General features: G+C 49.9%; 1 protein-coding gene across 1 annotated transcript; it reads right to left on the bottom strand.

The window, feature by feature from the left end:
- Positions 1-805: 805 nt before the first annotated feature.
- Positions 806-10,055, bottom strand: AP2S1 (adaptor related protein complex 2 subunit sigma 1). Its single transcript, XM_090260259.1, has 5 exons — positions 9,932-10,055; positions 6,878-7,027; positions 1,880-1,993; positions 1,366-1,425; positions 806-1,172 (listed from the first exon to the last, which is right to left on the bottom strand). The coding sequence occupies exons 1-5, from the start codon at positions 9,932-9,934 to the stop codon at positions 1,071-1,073; spliced, it is 429 nt and encodes a 142-aa protein (XP_090116385.1). The 5' UTR covers positions 9,935-10,055; the 3' UTR covers positions 806-1,070.
- Positions 10,056-22,152: the final 12,097 nt, after the last annotated feature.

The raw sequence follows: 22,152 nt of genomic DNA, 5'->3' as shown, positions 1-22,152 counted from the left end.
CAGGAGCACCGAGGCGACCTGCCCAGAGGTTACCCAGCGGGGCCGTGGCTGAGTGGGGGGCTGGGGAACGTTAATCAGAGCTGTGGCGACATGCCTGGTGTCGCTCTCAGCCTGCCACGGGCACCGGGCTCGGGCACGGGTGGGGCCAGCAGCCATCACCCTGGTCTCCGTGGGCATAGGGGAGGGGACACCGCCACCACACACCTGGGTGTTTCCTCATCACAAGGGCCAGAGGGCCGACAGTCCGGCCATGCCTGGGACAGTCTCTCACAGTGAAGAACTGTCCTGCCACGGGTGCCAGCAGTGCCATCGCCGGAGGCACTGAACGCCGGGCTCGGTGCCTGCCCTTGCAATAACCGTCAAGTCTGGAGGTTAAAACCACCACCACGAGGATGCTAGGGCCACCTGCCTGGGCTCAAACTACAAACATGGCTCAACCACTGACTGGCTCTGTGGCCTTGGCTGAGTCGGAACCTTCCTGAGCTCATCTGAAAAGCAGGGGTGCTCCCTGTCCCTTCCGCATACTTTCTGAGGATGAAGTAGACATGTCAGTGCTTAGAGCAAGGCCGGGGAGAGGCTCAGGGCTGTTCAGTGTTAGCTATGCATGTTGTGATTTTAGTAGCAAGTGCTTGCTTTCCGAACCTGTAGCCCCTTCCAGTCCTGGGGGCCCTCTGTGGGCGGGAGCAGGTGTGGACGTGCGGCACTCAGCACAATGAGGGGTGTTTGTTGACTGACTGACTGTCGCCCGGCTGTCAGGGAGTCCTGCATGCCTGTGGCTCCCAGGGAAGACGGACAAGAGGCCAGGTGGGGACCACAGGTTTATTGGGGGCTCCACGCACGCACATTCACAGCGTCACACGACAACGGCACAGTGACTCCACACACGCACGGTGGCCTCTGCCCGCAGCCGGGGCCCAGAGGCAGTGGGGTGCAGTCTCCTCCCTGGTGGCCCAGACCCAGCTGGTGCCTTCCTCCTGGGCAGCTGGGGGAGGGGCTGCTGGGGCGGCCCGGGCTGGGAAGGGGAAGCGAGCAGGCGAGTCCGGGGAGGCCGGGGCGGAGGGCCGCAGCCCTCACTCCAGGGACTGCAGCATCAGCAGCTGTTTCAGCACCTTCGTCTGGCTGGTCTCGCGGATCTCGCCTGCCAGGAACATCTCATCCACGACCGTGTAAACCTGAGGGGAGCGAGGGAAAGGGCACCTGGTGTGAGGAGGGGTCTGGCATGCTGGTCTGAGCCCGGGAGCTGGGGGCTCCGAGGCCCGAGAGCCAGGCGACCGGCACCAGCAGAAGCGCGGAGGCCGCACCGGGGTTACGGTGCCCTCTCCCCCGCCCGTGGTTCCCGCGGCCTCGTCGTCCCCCAGAGCCCACCTTGTAGAAGTTGAACACCAGGTCCAGTTCACAGACGTTGTGGAAATACTCGTTTAAGACCTGGGAGAGGAAGAGAGAGATGGTGAGATTCTGGGCAGGGGGAGGGAGACACACACAGACAGGAACGGAGGTCACCACACAGGGACCAAGGTGGGGAGCGGGGGAGGGAGCGAAAGAGAGGAGACGGAGGCAGGGATGGTGAGAAACAGAGAGAAACAAGCACGGAGGTCAGATGACGATAGAAAACGGTGGCAAAAAAGACAGGCAGAGGGAGAAAGAGACCAAAGAGGGACAGGGACGGGGATGGGAACGGGGACGGGCACAGGTGCTGGTGCAGACACAAGGAGAGAGACGAAAAGAAAGAGTAAGGTGGGCAGAGGAAGACCATCGGCGGGCCGCTGCCAGGTGCCGAGGGGGGCGGAGGAGGGGCTGCGCCTCCCGGGAGACGCAGGGCTGGTGCCCAGTCCCAGAGGGCCCCGGGGCTCAGCCCGCACACCTGCCCGCCCGCACACACCTCCACGAAGTTGTGGATGGCCTCCAGGTAGGCCAGGTTGTTGTCATTGACGTCCACGCAGATGCAGAAGTAGAGGCCAGCATAGCGTCGGTAAATGATCTTGAAGTTCCGGAACTGCGGGGCAGAGAGGCTGTCAGGGACCAGGCGTGCCCAGGACCCGACATGCTGGGCAGAGTGGGGCCCACACATCTAGTTCTTCATTCCTCTCATGGTCCCTGAGGCCCTGCTCTGTGTCCGGCTCTGTGCTGGGGACACAGTGATGGCCGAGATGGGCCTGGCCCTCCCTTCCAGGGCTCAAAGTCCAGTGGTGAGAGCGCCATCCTCAGATATCCCCAGACAGGGAGGGGCTGCGTTGCGGGAGCCTAGAAGAGGGGGCAGCTAAGGCAGCCTGGGAGTCCAGAGGGCTTCCTGGAGGAGGGGTCACCTGACCTGAGATCTAGAGCATGAACAAGCATGAATGGGCAGGAATGTTCCAGGCAAAGGGAACAGCCTGTACGAAAGCCCAGAGGGAGCCTGGCGTGTCCCACAGCATCTGTCCCACCTTTTCATGGCTCCCTGTTGCCTCTGAAGAGAGTCAAGTTCCTTAGCCTAGAACTAGTTCGTTCATTCATTCCACAAACATTGTGTGAGCGCCGACCAGGGGCAGGGTCTGTGGAACCAAGACAACCCCAGCCTTGCCCTTAAGTGAACTATAATATAAATATTACTGCAGTAACACACACACAACCCAGTACAAATACGCATGGACGGGAGACGCGGCCTCCAATTTTACTTGTGTGTGAGCAGACAGAGACAGGCAGACACAGAGACAGATATGTGAACGGAGGGCAGGCACCGCGTCATCGCCAACCCCTGAAAGCCCCAGCAGCGGTCTGGCAGGGGCGCGGCGCCCCCTGGCAGCAACTGCAAAGGCCAGCGTTAGTCCTTGATTTTTATTCATTTCCCCCCCAGCTTATCCTTTTGTTCATTTTTAACATCATTACAGTAATGCCTGCACATCATCCATAGATTAATAAGGAAGTATCAGGGTTCATACTCTGCTTAAAAAAAAAAAGATTGTATTTATTTATTTTTAGAGAGAGGGGAAGGGACAGAAAAGGAGGGAGAGAAACATCAATTGATTGCCTCTTGCACACCCCCAACCAGGGACCTGGCCATAACCCAGGCGTGTGCCCTGACTGGGAATTGAACCAGCAACCTTCAGGTCTGCGGGACAATGCCCAGTCCATTGAACCCCACCAGCCAGGGCTCTGCTTCTTTTTTTTTTTATGAATACAGATTGGGATCAATGGTTGAAGACTTCTGTCCTGGGGAGATGGTTCAAGACAGAAGGCCCGGGGCAGAAGTTTATCTGGGGACATTACCAGCTGACTGTCAGAGCCAGCGTGTTCCCCGCAGAATGCCACTGAGCAGCACTCTTCCTTCCTTGAGATTCTCCCTTTCCTGCCAACGCCCGCCTCGCTCCTTCCTCTGCCTCTGTGAATGCAACCTCCTGGCTTCTGAGTCTGCTGCTACACACAGTTAAGCCTCTTCCTGCAGGCTGGGGTGGGCCCCCTCTCTGAACACCTTGGGCCACTGGGGCCCTGTCCCAGCCCTGACCACTCCAGGTGTCACTGTCTAGGGACAGGTCTATCTCCGCATTGGGCAGTGAGGCCCAAGAAGGAAGGCTGGGGCTGTCACCACTGTGTCCCCAGCACTATCCAGCACCGCCCTGGACACTGAATAGGTGCTTCAGTGGACAGAATAATGTCCCCATCCCCCAACCCTCAGGGGTAGCCACATCCTAATCCTTGGAATCTGGGAACTTTTCCCACATGATGAAAGGGACTTTGCAGATGAGATTAAGTTAAGGATCTTGAGGCTGGGAGATGACCTTGGACTGTCTGAATGGGCCCCATGTAATCACAAGGCCAGAACAAGGGAAAGAGAAGGGCAGGAGACTGTGAGTCAAGAGAGAGCTTTCAAGATGCTAGGCTGCTGGCTCTGAAGACGGAGGAGGAGGCAGGAGCTGAGGAGCCCAGTCTGCCTCCAGGAGCCAGACAAGGCAAGGAAAGGGCCTTCTCTTCTCCCCTGGAGCCTCCAGGAGTGAGCCCTGCTCACCCTTTTTGGACACCTGACCTGAAGAACTGTAGGACTAGTTTATGTTATTTTACGCCACTAAGTTTGTACTAATTAGTTATAGCAGGAACAGGGAACTAACACAGGTGCTAAGGAATGTGCATTGATGAGTAAACAAGAGGAAGAAAGTTTGGATGGCTGCGCCTTCTGGCTGGCTACTCGCCCCTTTGTTTCCCCTCACAAGTCTCCTCCAGGAAGCCTGCTGTGACCTCAATCTCGTAAAAGAGACATTGAATATCTCTGCCTCCTGATACTCTCCAGTTTGTTGAGGGAGGGACCAATTCTTTCACTCCCCACTGCATCTCCTCCTCCAGGAAGCCCTCCCTGACCCCCAAGCTGGGTCAAGTGCCCTCCTCCTGCCAGGCTGCTCCATGCTAGCCCTGCCCACTCCAGGCTGTCACTGTCTGGAAACAGGTCTGTGTCCCTTATCGGGTTGCCTCAGTCCCCACTGTGAGCTCCGCACAAGGCTGGCCATGGAGGAGGCACAGAAGGAGGCGTTGGTGAGTAAATTCATGAATAAACACATGAATGAATGCATCTGGATTGGGAGGAACTGAAGATCTGAGGGTCAGGCCTCATGTGTCACTGACCAACCGGCCTCTCTGGCTGCTCTTGCCTGTCTGGGTCTCTGGGAGTCCCTCCCTGTACCTCAGAGGTTCATTCTCAGCACTCAGGATGCGAGCCAGCACCGCACGGGCCACCAGGGACCTCCACTGGCCACCTCCAGGGCCAGTCCCTGTCCTCCTCCTGGACATACTTTCCCCTCGGCTGCTGGGACATCCAACTCTCCTGGCTTCCTCCTCCTCTGCCACCTCTAGTTGTGGCCTCTCCTCATCTCTCCTCACCTCTGTCTGTCCTCACTCCCCTGGCGAGTCCCACGGCTGTAGTTACCCTTGATGTGCAGAACCTCCCGACACTGTATCCTGCCCAGCCCCCTCCCTGAACTCCAACTGGTCACTCCCTCCTGGAGGTCTCCACTGGAATGGGGACAGACATCCCACTCCTGAGCTTCACCTCCACCTGCGCTTTCCGAAGTCTGTCCTGCCTTAGAAAATGACAGTGCCGTCCTATCGGTGGCCCAGCATTCTCTCACACCCAAGACCCAATCCTCGGTCCTTCCACTGATGCTCCCTCCAAGTCCTCTCGCCACCCCCAGGGCTTCCATGCCAGCTCCAGTCACCAGCATCTGTGACCTGGACCACAGCCACAGCCTGCTGCGGTCTCCCTGCTTCTTCTACTTCCCCCTATAGAGGGATCCCTAAGTTGGCCCATGTCCCCCTTCAGCTCAAAACCCTCCATGGCTGCCTCCTCCCTCAGAGGCAGAGCCCAAGTCCTCACCACAGCCCAGAGGACCCTGTGCCATCTGCCCCTGTTACCTCTTTGTCCTCACCTCCTCCCTGCCCCTCACCCCACCTCAGACAGGCCGCCCTTCTCGCCATTCCAGGCATGTCCCAGTGTGTTCCCACCCCAGGGCCTTTGCACTTGTCAATTCCCTGGGCTTGGAATGTTCCTCTCTCAGATATCATGTCTTTTCACCCCATCAGCTCCTTCAGGTCTTGGCTCAAATGTCACCTCTTCAATGAGGACTTGCTGATCAAGCCATTCAAAGCTGCATTCCAACTGCAGGGCACACACCCCAGTATTTACACCCCCACAGCTGCTGCCTTATGCTCCGGGGCATCTATCCCCACCGGCCACACTGTATCTTTACCATCATCTCTCTGAGGGCGGGGACTGTTATGTTTGCTGCAGTATCCCCAGCACCTAGAACAGTGCCTGGCACACAGTGGCCTCTTGTACAGGCTACACCATGGGCGTTAAAGGTGGAGACAGAAGAGACAGCAACCAAAGCAAGGCAAGGCCCCCGAATGGCTTTGAACAATCGGCACTGACAATGTAAAGGAAACTTAAATATTCATTGGGTAATAGAGTAATATTAGGGAAGTATGACGAGTTTTATCAGGCCTGCTAATAATATTGTGGCAATGTGCCCTGGCCAGGTGGCTCACTTGGTTAGAGTATCATTCTGTACACCAAAAGGTCACAGGTTTGATTCCCAGTCAGGGCACACACCTAGGTTGTGGGTTCCATCTCCAGTGGGGGTACATACAAGAGGCAACCAGTCAATGTTTCTCTCACATCGATGTTTCTGTTTCCCTTCCTTTCTCTCTAAAATCAATAAACATACATCAGGTGAGGATTTTTTTTTAAATAATATTGTGGCAATGTAAAGAAAGGCCTTTGTCTTCCAAGATGCATCCTGAAATATCATGATGGCTATAACTTAATTTCAAACACCACTGTAAGGGATGGTTCGTTATAGTATTCTCTATACTTTTGGGTGTTTGAACATTTTATAGTGACTTTTTAAAAGGTACCCAAAAGCCCTGGCCAGTGTGGCTCAGTTGGTTGGAGCATCGTTCCATAGACCACAGGGTCGCAGGTTCGATTTCCAGTGAGGGCATGTACCCAGGTTGCGAGTTTGATCCCTGGTCAGGGCACATATGAGAAGGCATATTTGTTTCTCCCTATCTCTCGCCCTCTCTCCTTTTCTGTCTCTAAAAAGCAATGAAAAAATAATTTTTTAAAGGCACCCCAGAAATTCTTCAGCCCCCCCAAAAGAGAAAAAGGTAGAGCAAAAAGGCAAAATATTAATACCAATTAAATCTGGGTAGTGGGGGCACGAACCTTCAACCAACTTCTCCCTCACTGTACTCATCTGTATGTTTGAAATTTTTCACAATGCAAAGTACCCAAAAAAGCGTGCTGGGTGAACGAATGACTGTGGGAAGGACGGAGGGTCTGAGGGGCCACTGCACGCAGAGGCTGGGCAGGAGGCTGGGAAGCGGGCGGCCTGGGGGCGGGGCGGGGACCTGTCACCTCCACAAAGTTGGTGTGCTTGGCATCCCGGACGGTGACCACGGCGTGCACCTCCTCGATCAGCTTTTGTTTCTCATCGTCATCAAACTGCATGTACCACTTGGCCAGGCGCGTCTTGCCCGCCCTGTTCTGGATGAGGATGAAGCGGATCTGCGGGCAGCAAGAGGAGGAGGAAGTGAGAGAGGGAGAGGGGGGGGGGCCAGGGCCACACGCCCAACAGCCCCACCCACCGCCGCCAGGGCGCTAAGGGCCACGCCCCCCCGCTGCCTGCCTTCCCCGGGGCCCAGCCAGGCCCGCCTGGCCACAGGCTCCCAGCCTGGGTCCCGCCGACACTCCTGCAGTGATTTCTTTTCCCAGAGCAGCCAACTCTGAACTCCTGGGCCCTGTGTTTGAGGTTCCATCACCTCCTGCCTTCCTGACCTTGGACAAAAGATCTGCCTCTCCAGGCATCCATTTCCCACCCTGGCAAAAAGTTTCCTTAGAAGAAAGAGCCATCTTATCAGGCTGTCATTTTTTTTTTTTTTTTTTTTTTTTTTTTTTTAGAGAGAGAGGAAGCAAAGCATTGATGTGCGAGAGATTCATTGATTGTCTGCCTCTCACACTACCCCTCCGGAGACCCGGCCTTCAAGCCAGACACGTGCCCTGACCAGGAACTGAACCAGCAAGCCCTTGGTCCACAGCCTGGTGCTCAATCCACTAAGCCACACCAACCAGGGCGGTATTTCATTTCTTTTTATGACTAAATAACATTTTATACTATGGAGAGACCTCATTTGGTCTATGCATTCATCAGTTGATAGACACTGGGTTGTTTATATTTTTTGGTGATTATGAATAATGCTATGAACATTTAGGTATAAGTTTTTATGTGGATGTATGTTTTCACTTCTCTTGGACAAATAACCTAGGAGTGGAATCGCTGGGTCATATGCTAACCCTGTATCTAACTTCTTTCAGGAACTGCTAAGCTATTTTCCAAAGCATCTGCCACTACTTAAGGGACTTAACTGCTTGGTTCCTTAGTTTATCCACCTAGAAAATAGGGCCACATAAGGGTGTGATGGGTAGTACTCAGAGCAGTGCCCAGCTCAGATTACGTACTGGGGGTCAGTCACGATTCTCATCGTGATGGCTAGAAATTTTGTTTGTTTATTCTGAAATGGCAGGTCAATTATCATAGAACTACTATGAAAACTGAATGAATGCTTAGCAGAGTACCTATTACATACTGAACATTCAATAAAATTAGCTATTATTGTTCTGGCTGGTGTGGTTCAGTGGACTGAGTACCAGCCTGTGAACCGAAGGATCACAGGTTCAATTCCCAGTCAGGGCATATGCCTGGGTTGTGGGCCAGGTCCCCAGTTGGGGGCGTGTGACAGGCAACCACACATTGGTGTTTCTCTCCCTCTCTTTCTCCCTCCCTTCCCTTTTCTCTAAAAATAAATAAAACCTTTTTTTTTAAAAAAGCTATTATTATGACTGAGAGGCATTTGGCTAAGTGGCTAAGGCACAAACTCTAGAGTCTAAATGAATCATGGTACTGTTCACCATGTGTCCACGGGCAAGTCATTTAACTTCTCTAGGCCTTAGTCTCCCCTTCTGTGTAATGGACATAATGAGAGTCCCTCCCTTATAAGACTGTTGCACAGGTTAATAAACATAAGGAGTATAGTACAGTGACTAGCACGTACTAAGTGATATGTAAGTATTAGTTCTTAGTAGTATAGTAATTCATCCTCATTTGACTGAGAAAACCATGGCCCAAGTTCACCCAGCTAGGAAGCCTGCCTTTGGACCCACTTCACTGGAGGCAGGCTCAAAGAAAAATCCCACAGTCAGCAAGCAGAGCTGGGAGTCCAGTGACTTGGCTCTGCACCCGCTTACCCTGCCTTGTGGGAGTCTCTACCCTTTCAGGAGAGTCCACTCTCTTTCCTAAGCCTCATTCTCCACAGTCATGCCCCCTCCCCCAACCAATCAAACCGGCTGGGAACAGGATATTACACTCTCCTTCCAAGAACCCCTTCTGCTGAGCCAGAGAAAACCACTTCCTAGCAGGGCAAGGGTCGGAGCAGAAAGGAAACGGGCACGGGTGGAGGTGGGGTGGACCCACACGAGGCAGGCTGTGGCTCGTCACAGAGTGGGAGATACATGGGGCATTCAGAAAGGAGAGCTAGAAGCAAAGCAAACCTACAGAGCTGAGGGAGAGCTGTTTAGACACCCATCACCTTCATCTCTTTTCCCAGCTCCCTGCCCAAAGAATCCTTTCTTACGATCCAAGGCTTTGGATGCTTTGGGTTTCAGGTTTCGGGTGCCAAATTCAATTCCCATTCCTTGCTCCAAAAGCCCCCTCCATCTCTCACTTTCACGCCTACTCCGATCCCCCAACTCATCTCCCCCCGCCCCGTGGAAAGACCTGTTACATTGCACCCCATTCATTCCTAGTATCCATTCCCTACCTTCGAGCCTTCTTTCCTTTGCAGCAAACTTTCCCAGAGTCTAAAGGCCCATTTCCTACAATGGTCTACTTTCCGCATCCACTTCCCAGTCTCTCAGCAGCAGAATCCCGCCCATTCCAACACCCCCTCTTCCCCTGCAATGCCCGCTTCCAGCCTCTAGAGACCCCTTCTCTTCAATCCCGATGTTCCTCATTCTTCTCCCACGCTCCTGTCACATTCCCAGAGGGCCCTCTTCTTGTGATTCGCCCTCCCCATCTCCAAATCCTTCTTGTTACCCCCGAGACATTGCCTCGCCAACTGCCTCCCTGTTTCAAACCCTCTCAATCATCCCCAACATCCCCCACTCGCACAGCCCTCTCCCCTTGCCACCTGCCTCCAACGACCCCTAGCCTTCAGACTCTCGATATACCCCCGCGCCTAGAATCACCCGCCAGTTCTCCGGTTCCCGGCCTTTGATGGGCCCCAATACCAAGAGCTCGCGCCCGGCCCAGACCATCGCACCGCGACGCGAGGGCTTGTCAGTACCCGACAGAGCCTCTTTTCTGCACGTGGACCCACCCTCCTCCAGTCCCCAACGTGAGCGCGCCCCCGTTACCATGGCGACCCCCGTCCGGACCCCAGCTGCCCCGGGCCCTCGGCGACTGGGCGGCTCCGGCTTTGGAAGCTGTTGGGGGACCCAGGCCTAGAGCGGACTTCCGGCAGAAGAGCACTCGTGCCCTCTCGCGCACAGCCCGCTGGGAATTATAGTCCCCAAAACGGGTTTGCGAGTCCGGTTGACAAGCCGGGGTAAAGAGACGGTCCTTCTTCCCAAGGTGCTGCGCGACTGCCCATTTCGCATCGCACGGCACGGTTAAGGAGATGGGGTGGGGCGGGTTGTGTGTGTGTCTTCGGAGCACTACAGTTCCTGAAATGCGTGTGTGTGTGTGTGTGTGTGTGTGTGTGTGTGTGTGTGTGTGTGGGGTGTGTGTGTGTGTGTGTGTGTGTGTGTGTGTGTGTGTGTGTGTGTCTTCGGAGCACTACAATTCCCGAAATGCTTGCCAGCCAGCAAGGTGAGCGTTGCGTTCTGGGAAATGTAGTTCTAATAGGCCCTCCTCCAACGCGAGAAGGCCATGCTGGGAATAGTAGTTTTCTTTTAAGATCTCACTTGTTCTTTTTTTTTTTTTTTTTTTTTTTTTTTTTAGAGAGAAAACAAAGGAGGAGCCAAGAGCGGAAGAGAAACATCAACCAGTTGCCTCTCACACGCTCCCGACTGGGGGTCTTGTCCCAGCCCCTAGCCCAGGATTGTGCCCTGGCTGGGAATAGAACTGGCAACACTTAGATTTGCAGGCCAGCAGGCAATCCGTTGAACGACACGAGCCAGTGCTGAATAGTAATTTTAAAGAAAAACTGCGTCCTGGGGGTGCGGGGAGTAGAGAGCTGGAAATGTAAGTGTCTTTCCTGCTCACCCAGTGCTTTCTTTAAAATATGTTGAGTGTTTCCTAGTGGGAGACCAAGAGTAGTTTAAGAGCGTGAAGTTGGAAGCTAGAATTGTGTGCAAATCCTGCCTTTGCATTTCCTAGCTGTGTGACTTTGGGCCAGCAACTTCTCTGAATTTCCTCTGTTAAATAGGAGAGATCAAGGAGTCACCTCCTAGGTATGGTCATTGTAAAGCTTTGTGAGTTTCCAAAGTACTTAGCACAGGGCTTGACGCATAGTCGTCGTCGGCAGCCGTCCGTCTCGAGAGACGATGGTGTAGCTTCTTAAGAGTCTATCGGCACCGCCGAGAATGGTTGTGCAGTCCGACTCGGGAGTGACACGGTATCTGTCTCCTCCCGTGTTGAATCGACATCTTGCGATGACGCTGGAGTGTCCTCTCCAGTGAAGCTGAAGCTACAGAGCCTGGGCAGGGTGATATGGAGGGTCTGCTGTTGCCCATGCAGCAGACCCCCCCTCTCTTCGCAGCTGAAGGGTCCAAGGGAAAGACGGAGTCAATACAGCTTGGCTTCAGGTGCGCCGCAGGAGTTGCCGGTGTTGACTACAGCGTCAAACCGCCTTAGGGACTCCGGCTCCGGATTTTCTGTCGGGGTTTACTCCCTTAGCCTTTCCCCTGAAGAGGTATGCCGCAAGGCAGCGGAGGTTTTTTGGAGTCAGAGTTTTCCTTCTCTGATGTGCCCTGACTGGAAGATCGAACCAGCGACACTTAGCTCGCAGGCTGACGCTCAATCCACTGAGCCAAACCAGCCAGGGGCATGAAGTATTATGTCTGCAACTCACTTTGAACTCTTTTATATATATGGGGAGAAAGAAAGCAAATCTAGCAAAATGTTAAATATTAAATCTAGGTACAGGGTTTATGAGTGCTTTTTGTACTCTTGACGCATAGTAAGTGCTCAAAAAGTATTAGTTAACATCATAAATGTTCATCGTTAACATACATCCAGTAATAGGGATCTTCTTACTTCCTATCCAGAGGTACACTCTTTTATTTTCTTTTTTAAAGATTTTATTCGTTTATTTTTTAAAAGAGGGGAAGGGAGGGAGAAAGAGGGAGAGAAACATCGATGTGTGGTTGCCTCTCACACTGGGGGCCTGGCCGGCAACCCAGGCATGTTCCCTGACTGGGAATCAAACCAGCAACCATTTGTTTCACAGGCTGGTACTCAATCCACTGAACCCCACCAACCATGGCTACACTGTTTTCTTTAAGCTACTCAAATAGGCCAAGGGCTTTCCCACCTCGCGCCCTTACTTCGTGCTTGCTATTCCTGGGAAGGCCTTCCCCTTTCATTCTAAGGCTGACCTCTTTTCTTCCTTTAGTTTAAACACCACCTTCACAGACCTGTTTAGAACACCCTACTTACAAAGTTTCCTTCTGCTCCCCACAAAATTCTTTAGGTAAGCAGTTGGTTTAATTTTTTATAGCCTTTATTACAACTTTTAATGTTTTTATTTGGTGCATGTGTGTTATCTACATCTCCCATTAGGTGGTAAGCTGTTGAGGGTAAGAACACTTTCTATTAACTGTCTCCACATTACCTAGAATATGCTATGGCCCATGGAAGCACCCAACAAAGGCATTATTGTTGATACTGAGGGGAGACTTGCCCTAATAAAAACAAAGCATATCCTAGAACAATGTAAATTTAAAGTGTAGTATTGGCAGAAGAACCAACAGAAAACTCAAATAATTGCAGTGGCAAAAAGAGGTCAGTGATCATTTCTGTCCTCTGCACTACTCAAGTCTCCAGCAGGGTTGGGACTGGGATAAGATAAGCAAGGTGCTCAGGGTGGAAAATTTTAAAAGGCACTCACACTTAGGTGCTGATCGAGCCCTCGCATGAGCCTAAAAGTGAGCACATCCTTGAAGTTTGTTCTCTGAGCACCTTGCTTGCTTCACCTTAATCCCAGCCCTGAGCTTAGTACCTGGCACCAGTCTTGGTGTCCAAGAAATATTTACTGAATAAATGAATAAACAGGAAGACTATCCCCATCCTAGACAGCATTTAGGGGAAATAGACTTAAAGACATTATGCAAATAAAAAAAGTTACTTAGCAAACAATTGACATTTTTTTATCTCACAGTTTCTGTGGGTCAGGAGTTTGGGAGCAGCTTTGCTGGGTGGTTCTAGCATAGGGTCTCTCATAAAGTTGCTCACTCATGGGGTTGGCTGATTAATACTGGCTATTTGAAGGCCTCAGTTTCTCACCAGGGGAACCACTCCACAGGGACATGTAAGTGTCCTCACATGGCAGCTGTTCCCCTCAAAGCAAATGATCCAAGAGGGGGCAAGGCAGAAGCTGCAGTCTTTTATAACCTCGCCTCAAAAGTAACACCCTGTCGTTTGCACAATATCTTGTTGGTACACAGAGCAGCTCTATCTAATGTAGGAGGGGACATGAACACCAGGTACAGATCATTGCGGTTCACCTTGAACACTGGCTACCACAGTTGCTTATAGGGAGGCTCCTGGCCTAGCAGAAGACTTAGGGAAAGAAGATGAATGTAAATTAACCAGGTAAGCACTGGCCAGTGTGACTCAGTTGGCTGGAGCCTTGTCCCCGTTGATGTGTGTGGGAGGCAATGGATTAGAGTTTCTCTAGTGCATTGATGTTTCTCTCCCTTCCTCTCTTTCTTTTTTATTTTTTTTAAAGATTTTATTTATTTATTTTTTAAAGATTTGTTTTTTATGTTGTTGTTTATTTAACAAGGTTACTTTATTTTATTTTATTTTTATTTATCTGTTTTAGGCTGGTTTGGCTCAGTGGATTGAGCGTCGGCCTGCGAGCTAAGTGTCGCTGGTTCGATCTTCCAGTCAGGGCACATCAGAGAAGGAAAACTCTGACTCCAAAAAACCTCCGCTGCCTTGCGGCATACCTCTTCAGGGGAAAGGCTAAGGGAGTAAACCCCGACAGAAAATCCGGAGCCGGAGTCCCTAAGGCGGTTTGACGCTGTAGTCAACACCGGCAACTCCTGCGGCGCACCTGAAGCCAAGCTGTATTGACTCCGTCTTTCCCTTGGACCCTTCAGCTGCGAAGAGAGGGGGGGTCTGCTGCATGGGCAACAGCAGACCCTCCATATCACCCTGCCCAGGCTCTGTAGCTTCAGCTTCACTGGAGAGGACACTCCAGCGTCATCGCAAGATGTCGATTCAACACGGGAGGAGACAGATACCGTGTCACTCCCGAGTCGGACTGCACAACCATTCTCGGCGGTGCAGATAGACTCTTAAGAAGCTACACCATCGTCTCTCGAGACGGACGGCTGCCGACGACGACGAGAGAGAGGGGAAAGGAGAGAGGGAGAGAAACATCAATGTGTGGTTGCCTCTCACGCGCCCCCAACTGGGGACCTGGAGTGCAACCTGGTCATGTGCCCTGACTGGGGGTCGAACCAGCGACACTTGGTTCTAAGGCCGACGCTCAATCTACTGAGCCACAGCAGCCAGGAAGATTCTATTTATTTTTTAAAGAGAGGGGAAGGGAGGGAGAAAGAGAGGGAGAGAAACATCAATGTGTGGTTGTCTCTCGCGCGCCCCCAGCTGGGGTCCTGGCCTACAACCTAGGCATGTGCCCTGACTGGGGATTGAACTGGTGACCTTGTGGTTCACGGGCTAGCACTGAGCCACATGAGCCAGGGCCCCCTTTCTCTCTTTCTGAAAGCAATGAAAAAATATCTTTGGGTGAAGATTTCAAAAATTAAATTAAATAAGCAATGATCGGTGTGTGTTGGGGGACAGGGTGCTAAAGCAGGCAAACAGACTTTGTCTCTGCCCCCAGGAATCTCTCACAGCCTCAGTGGTTAGGAGTCTAAGGTGACATTCCACAGACATAGAAAGGACCAGTCCCAGTACTTTAGTATGGACCCTGGAAAGAGTTTCTCTTTTGCAATGTCATTATAGTATGCTTGTCTTTGGGAGAAATTAGAAAAGACAAAATATGCATCAATAGGGGAAATGTCAATTAGTCCATACACAGTCACATAACAAAATATTATGCAGTAATTAAGATGAATGAGAACCCTAGCAGGTGTGGCTCAGGGGGTTGAGCACCGGCCTGGGAACCAAACACTCGCTGGTTCGATTCCCAGTCAGGGTACATACCTGGGTTGTGGGCCAGGTCCCTGGTTGGGAGTGTGCTAAAGGCGACCAGTTGATGTTTCTCTCCATCTCTCTGAAAATAAATACATAAAATCTTTTAAATAAAAAGATGAATGAGAGAGATCTCTGTGCATTGACCTGGACAATCCCTAAGATGTGTTGTTGGAGAAACAAAGGGAGATGCAGAGTGATATCTACACATTGTATCATTTGATTTTTCTTTCTATTTATCTCTCCAACTTTTTATTTAGGAAATGTTTGTATCTACAAGTTGTGATATTAGCTCAGTGAACTCTAATATATTATTGATCTTAGATTCACTAATTGTTGACATCCTGCCGCATTTCTCTCTATATTTGTTATATATATTTATTTGAACCATTTTTAAGTGAGTTGCAGACATTGTGCCACTTCATCCTAAAAAGCTTTACGCTTCAACATATTCCTCTTAAGAACAAGGATGTTGCCCTGGCTGATGTGGTTCAGTGGATGAGTGCCAGCCTGTGAACCCAAAGGTTACTGGTTCGATTCCCAGTCAGGGCACAGGCTTGGGTTGTGGGCCAGGTCCCTGGATGGAAACGTGCCAAGGCAACCGATTGATTTCCTCTCACACGTTGATGTTCCTCTCCCTCTCTTTCTCCCTTCTTTCTCCCTTTTCTCCCTTCTCTCTAAAAATAAATAAATAAAATCTTTTAAAAAAGGAGAGAGAGAACAAGATATCTCCTCCATAACCACAATACAATGATCACATTTAGGAAATTTCACATTAATCCTACACTATTATCTAACATAGGTTCATATTAAAATATCCCTGATCATCTCAGTAATATTCCTTACAGATCTTTTTTTTCTTTTCCAGAATCCAATCCAGGATCACAGGTTGCATTTAATAGTCACATTCTTTACCTTGTCAGTCAGTATTTCAAGACATTAGCATTTCTGAAGAGCCCACATCAGTTATTTTGCAAAATGTCCCTTAATTTGGGTTCGTCTGATGTTTCCTCATGATTGGATCCAGGTTTGACATTTCTGGCAGGAATATCACAAAAGTGATGCTGTATCCTTCTAAGAGTCTCCCATCAGGGCTGTGTGATGTTGATTTGCCTCATCCTCGGTGATGCTGAGTTTGATCATTCGGCTTATGTCTGCCATGCTTTTCTTTTCAAAAGTTATATGATTTATATGACACTTTTAGCATAAGCAACAAAAGAAAAGATAAATTAACTTTATGAAAGCTTAAAATTTATATGCACCAAAAGGACAGTACTGAGAGTGAAACGACAGCCCATAGAATGGGAGAAAATATTTGCAAAGCACATATCCAGTTAGGATTAATACCTAGAGTATACAAAGAACTACAACTCAACAACAACAACAATCAACTCACTTCAAAAATGGGTAAAGGACTTGAATGGACAATTCTCCAGTGAAGATCTACAAATGGCAATAAGCACACGAAAATACACTGGACATCACTAGTCTTTGGGAAATTGCAAATGAAAACCACAGTGAGATACCACTTCACAGCCATTAGGATGGCTATTATCTCTCTCTCTCTCTCTCTCTCACACACACACACACACACACACAGAAAACAAGTGTTTGTGAGGATGTGGAGTAATTTGAGCCTTCATACATTACTGGTGGGAATATAAAATGGTTTAGCAGCTGTGGGAAATAGTTTGGTGACTCCTCAAAAAACATGGAATTACCATCTGACCCAGCAATTTTATTACAAGGTGCATACCTAAAGAATTGAAAACAGGGACTCAAACCAATGTTCATAGCAGTGCTATTCACAATAGCCAAAGACCTAAATGTCCATCAACAGGTGGATGGAGAAACAAAATGTAGTATATACATACAGTGGAATATTGTTCAACCTTAAAAAGCAATGGAGTTCTGATACATGCTACAACGTGGATGAACTTTGAAAACTTCATGCTAAGTGTAATAAGCTAGACACAAAAGGACAAATGTTATATAATTCCATGTATATGAGATACTTAGAACAGGCAAATTTACAGAAACAGAAAGTAGAATACAGGTTACCAGAGGCTGGGGCAAGGGAAGGAGGCAAAAAGGGAGTTACTGTTTCATGGATAGAGTTCCAGTTGGGTATAATTAAAGTTCTGAAAATGGATGGTGGTATTGGTTGAACAACATTGTGAATGTACTTAATGCCACTGAACTGTACCCCTGAAACTGGTTGAAATTGTAAGTTTTATGTTATTTGTATTTCAACACAATAAAAATGTTACGCAAGTTACATTAAAAAAATAACTTTACATCTCAGTCTTAGCTCTCACCAATATAGTGCTTAGCATTGTATGTTCCAGATATTTTTCTAAGCAATTCACCTATTGAAACCTCAAAACAACTCTGTAATGTAGTACTAATATTATCAACCTCATTTTACAGATGCGGGAATAATTGAGGGACTGAGAGATTAAGTAACTTGCCCAAGGTCACACAGCTTGTAAATAAATGGTGGAGCTGAGATTCTAGATCAGGCATTCTGCCTCCAAATATGATGCCTCTAGCCAGTATACTATGCAGCATTCATGTAAGTGTAGAGAGGGATCTGGAAGAAAACACATTTCTGGAGAGGCAAGTGGGTTGTCCAAGGAGACTGCATTTCAAATTTTTGCAAGGACAAGAAATTTATGAATTATTGTATAATTCAAAATAAAGTAATGAATATATAACACAATAGAAAATTTGGTAGAAGATTTGAACAGCCCTACAAAAAATGCTATCCAAATGGCTCATATATAGTATATATGAAAAAATGTTCAACCTCATGAATCATTGGGGAAAGACAAATTAAGACCATAATGGGACACTGCCACGCAGCCATTAGAATGGCCAAAATTAAAAAGAAAGACAGGCCCTGGATGGGTAGCTCGGTTGGTTAAGGTGTCCTCTCAAAACACCAAAGTTGAGGGTTCGATCCCCAGTCATGGTACATACAAGAACCAACCAGTGAATGCATGAATAACTGGAACAAGAAATTGAGGTCTCTGTGTGTGTCTCTGTCTCTCCCCTTCCCTCTTCCCATCTCTCTAAAATCAATCAATAACCAAAATTTTTTTTTAATAAAAAGTCAATATCAAGCGTTTAGGAAAACATGGAGCAGCTGAAATTCTTATGTATGACTCCAGGTATGTAAATTGGTATATTCACTTTGGGAAACTGGTTAAAGAAATTGAAGATATGCCTACTTTGTGACCAGCAATTTCACTCTAAGTTACATACTGAGCAGAAATGAGTCCATGCATAGTTTATTAAAGGACATGTTCTAGACCGCTCATAGCAGCACTATCCATTATTGCTAAAATGTGATCACTAAGATGCTCACCAAGAGTAAAACCGATAAATACATCGTGGTTCATTAACATGGTGGAATACTTACTACACAGCATTGAGAACGAACGATCTACATATACAAATAGTAACATGGATTTATCTAATAAAGTGTTGATCAAAAGAGGCCACTTAGTGTATACTTGCATTTATATAAAGTATAAAAACAGGCGAAACTAATCTACAGTCACATAAGTCAGAACAGTGGTTCTTGTTTCGGGGAGGGGAATGCCTGGAAGGAGACACCGGAGGCGGGGAGTGATAGTATTGTTTCTTAATCTGGGTTCTGGTTATAGGCATGTGTTCTCTTCGTGCACACTTGTGATTTGTGCAGTTCTCAGTATGCATGTTATATTTCAATTTTTAAAGTTTATAGAAATTGAGAGGTTCATCATCCATTCTTCCATTAGATATTCAGTGCGTGCCCACTACATGTCAAGCACTGGTCCTCAGGCGCTGGAATAATACAGTGAATCCGAGCCTTCCCGCCTCCCGTTCCTTTCTCGTGATTGGCTAATCTTGTGGCCAATGGCGGGAGAGCTCGCCGCTCTCGGACTTCTGCCGCAGTACCAGCGAGCTGTAGCTTCCTCAGATCGCTTGTAGGCGGCGCTGTGAACACACCGACGCCTTGGTCAATCGCAGACTTGGTCTCCACCCTCTCTGATTCTTTCTCCTTCTTTCCTTTTTTAAAAAAACTTATTGATTTCAGAGAGAGGGAGAGAAAGAGAAGAGAAATATCGACTCTGTATTTGCCCTGACCGGGATCGAACCCGCAATCCTGGTCTATCCAGATGATGCTCCAACCAACTGAGCTCCTAGGGACCTCTGATTTTTTCTGATTCTGAGAAATGGAGAGAGAATATGCTCCAGCACCTCCACCCTCTTTGCAAAACTCTTTTATGGGTTTTTCTGCCTGTGCATCTCACCCATGCAGGTCAGGATTCCCAGGTCTCGCCTCATACCTATTTTGCCTCTCGGGTTGGTGTGGAAATCTTGACAGCGGTCCAGGCCAGCAGTCGGCACTTATCTCTGTCGGGTAATTGTTTACTTGCTTGTTTATTTATTCTGGACCAGAGGCTAGTGGGGTGTGCGGGGGAGACTGCCCCCAGGGAAGCCTGCTTCCTGTGGTTGGCTTGCTCAGCTGACACCCCCCCTCTTGCGCACTGGAAAGAATTGCAGAGCTGGGAGGACCTTTGTTCATTCAGGGAAACCCTGCTTGAGCCCCTGCCTTGTGCCTTGACCTGTGCTGGGAATATCAACGGTGATGGAGAGTCCCAGCCTTGTCCTCACGGGACTCGCAGTCTGGTGGGAAAGAAAAAGACCCATCGCTAGACAGGGACGACCCAGGGTGGTCAGGGCTTGGATGGAGGACTCAAAGGGGCCGTGTATGGGAGCCTAGACAGGAAGCCTGATCCAGCCTGCCAGATCAGGGAGGGCCTCCTAGAAGAGGGGCCATCTATGCTAGCATTTGAAAGAGGAGTAGGAGTTAGTCATTGGACAAGGTCTGTGTGTTTTTGGATACCATACATGGCCCCAGTGCCTGCCATCATCCCCTTTATTTAGCATTGGATTCTTTCATTTATTCATTAACAAATATTTATTGTGGGCCATTTGCCAGACTGAGGAAGAGCCAGAGTCCCTGACTTCAATGGGCTCACATATAAAATGGTGATACCAATACGTAACTTCAAACTCTGGTGGAGTGCTATGAAGAATAAAGATAGTCCTCTCTCCAATTGTCTGGGTTTGAAACGCAAATCTGCGACTTACTAGCTGTGTAACCTCTCTATGCTGTAGTTTAGTAACTATAACCTCCTCAAAAGGTGTTGTGAAGGATCAAGTGCTTAGAATGTTGCCTAGCATAAAGTGTCCATTTTAACCAAAGAATGAAGGGTCAGTATAAATCCAGGAGGCCATTCTGAGCAAGTGGCTTCAAGCCGAGACTTGGAAGAATAAGGTGGAGTTGATTGGGTTTCAAAAAGGGGAGGGGTCATCTAGGTCCAGTGAGTGAGCCCAGTCTTCTCTTTTCTCTAGGTGCTGTCAGTTCATACATTTCCCAAGGTTGGAAAGACCTGGTACACTGCATTGAAGTAATAAAGACATTAATTGGAGCTAGGAGAATCCTGTGTCCCCTCCCTCCAGTCTCTCTGGTGTTTCCTCAAGGAATCTCAAAATCACAAAACAGGGTTTGCAGTGGCAGCCTAGAGAAAAATCTAGCCCACACATGTGTTTGGTCCACGGTGTTTAAAACAAACTTTAAAAAACATCACTAACATCTAAAAATTAGATGTAATGCATTAAAAAGTGCTTAATTTAAAGAAGAAAAAGGTCATGGAAACAACCGTGATCAGTAATCAGAAAACTTTTATTTAGTGGGATGTTTTAAAAAGTGAGCTCATGTAATTTTATAATCGCTTATAGAGCAAGGCATGATTTTCAGTGCTTTACAAATATAACTCATTTAATTCTCACAGCATCTTTATGAGGAAAGTTAGATGATTATTCCATTTTATAGATGAGGGAACTAAGGAAAGAAACGCAAAACGCAATAGGGAGCATAGCCTTTCTTCATGCATTCCATAAATACTGACTCGGGGCCCAGAACGCTCACCTTCCACGATCCATGCTTCCGGAGGGGTCCCAGAGGAACCCTTCCTCAGTTCAGAGGAACTCAAGTGTTACAGCGAGTAACTTTCTATTACTACTATTTCCCCTCGAGTCGCCCAAACTGACGTTTGCAGTCATTTGTATAATGCTGACTGGGAGGCCCCTCACCCCTCTCCCGGGTTTCTGGCGATCACAGAAACCAGAACAAGGAGTATTAACGCGAGCGTTGTCTGTAGATTTCCTTCACTGCCAGGGGAAAAAAAGCACGCGCTCCGCAGCCCCGCCTCTTCTTCCGCAAGGACCAATTGTGAGGCTCGGATTGGGCTGAGGCGGGCCTCGCCTCCTCGTGTTCCCCAGTCAACTTCCTTGCTGGGTGCGCTCCCTCCTTCTTAGCCCCTCCCCACCGCCCCACGTTACGTCTTTCCCTCTCTCCTCCTCCGTTATCCCGGGGGTTGCGGCTCGCGCGGCAAACCCACCTTCCGTTGCTTCCCATTGGCTAGTCAGGTCCCGCGCGAGCGGAATCGCGCTCCTCGCCCCCGCCTCCGCCGAACGGACCAGGCCTCTCCCCTCCAGCTTTCTCCTAGAGCCAGCGCGAGGTGGTGGTGGTGGGGGGGATAGACTTCTTCTGACGCGCGCCTCCGGTCTGCCACTCCCTCCGCCTCGTGCTAGTAGCTGCGGCGGCTGGCAGCGCCTGCCGCGCATGCGCACTTGCCCACCCCACTCTGCTTGGTCGCGGGTCGCCTCGAGCTTTATCTCGCGCCGCATTCACTGCAGTAGTGGCATTTTCTTGGGGCGCACGCGCAGTGCGCCCTGCGCGGCGGTTCCCAGCCACAGGCCGCGACGGTGACAGTGAGCCCCTCAGGCACGCACGCGCTCTCGCTTCTCACCCTACTTCGCGCCTGCTGTTCCCTCGCGGCGCGCGCCCAGGGGGCCGTTATCCTGCAACGGTCCCAGCGCCACGCACGCGCAGTAGCGAGGGGGCGCGCGCGAGGGAGCGGCGGCCGCAGGAAAGAGGGGCTGCCGCCGCCATTGCGAAGGAGGGAGGGAGCGCGCGAGCGAGGCTGGTCCGCCCTCCCCTGGTTCCCGCCCCTCCCCCTTCCCCTCCCCGCCCCCCCCCGGCCCCGAGGGAGAGCCGCGGCGCGGCGGGAGGAGGAGGAGGTGGAGGCGGAGGAGGGAGTCCGCGAGGGAGGGTCCGCCCGGCCCCCCGCCGCTGGAGCCGCCGCCACCGCCTCAGCCACCGCTAGACGAGGAGCAGCAGAACATGGCG

This window comes from Furipterus horrens, unplaced genomic scaffold, assembly GCF_987537825.1.
Source record: "Furipterus horrens unplaced genomic scaffold, mFurHor1.1.pri manual_scaffold_13, whole genome shotgun sequence".
NCBI classification, from domain to species: Eukaryota; Metazoa; Chordata; class Mammalia; order Chiroptera; family Furipteridae; genus Furipterus; species Furipterus horrens.
Note: the sequence above shows the minus strand (reverse complement) of the source record. Positions and strands in the feature narration are given on the sequence as shown.

Coding starts and splice junctions, on each gene's coding strand:
- AP2S1 (XM_090260259.1), bottom strand. Junction 1,994..6,877: donor AGCACACCAACTTTGTGGAG/GTGACAGGTCCC, acceptor TCTGCCCCGCAG/TTCCGGAACTTCAAGATCAT. Junction 1,426..1,879: donor CCATCCACAACTTCGTGGAG/GTGTGTGCGGGC, acceptor TTCCTCTCCCAG/GTCTTAAACGAGTATTTCCA.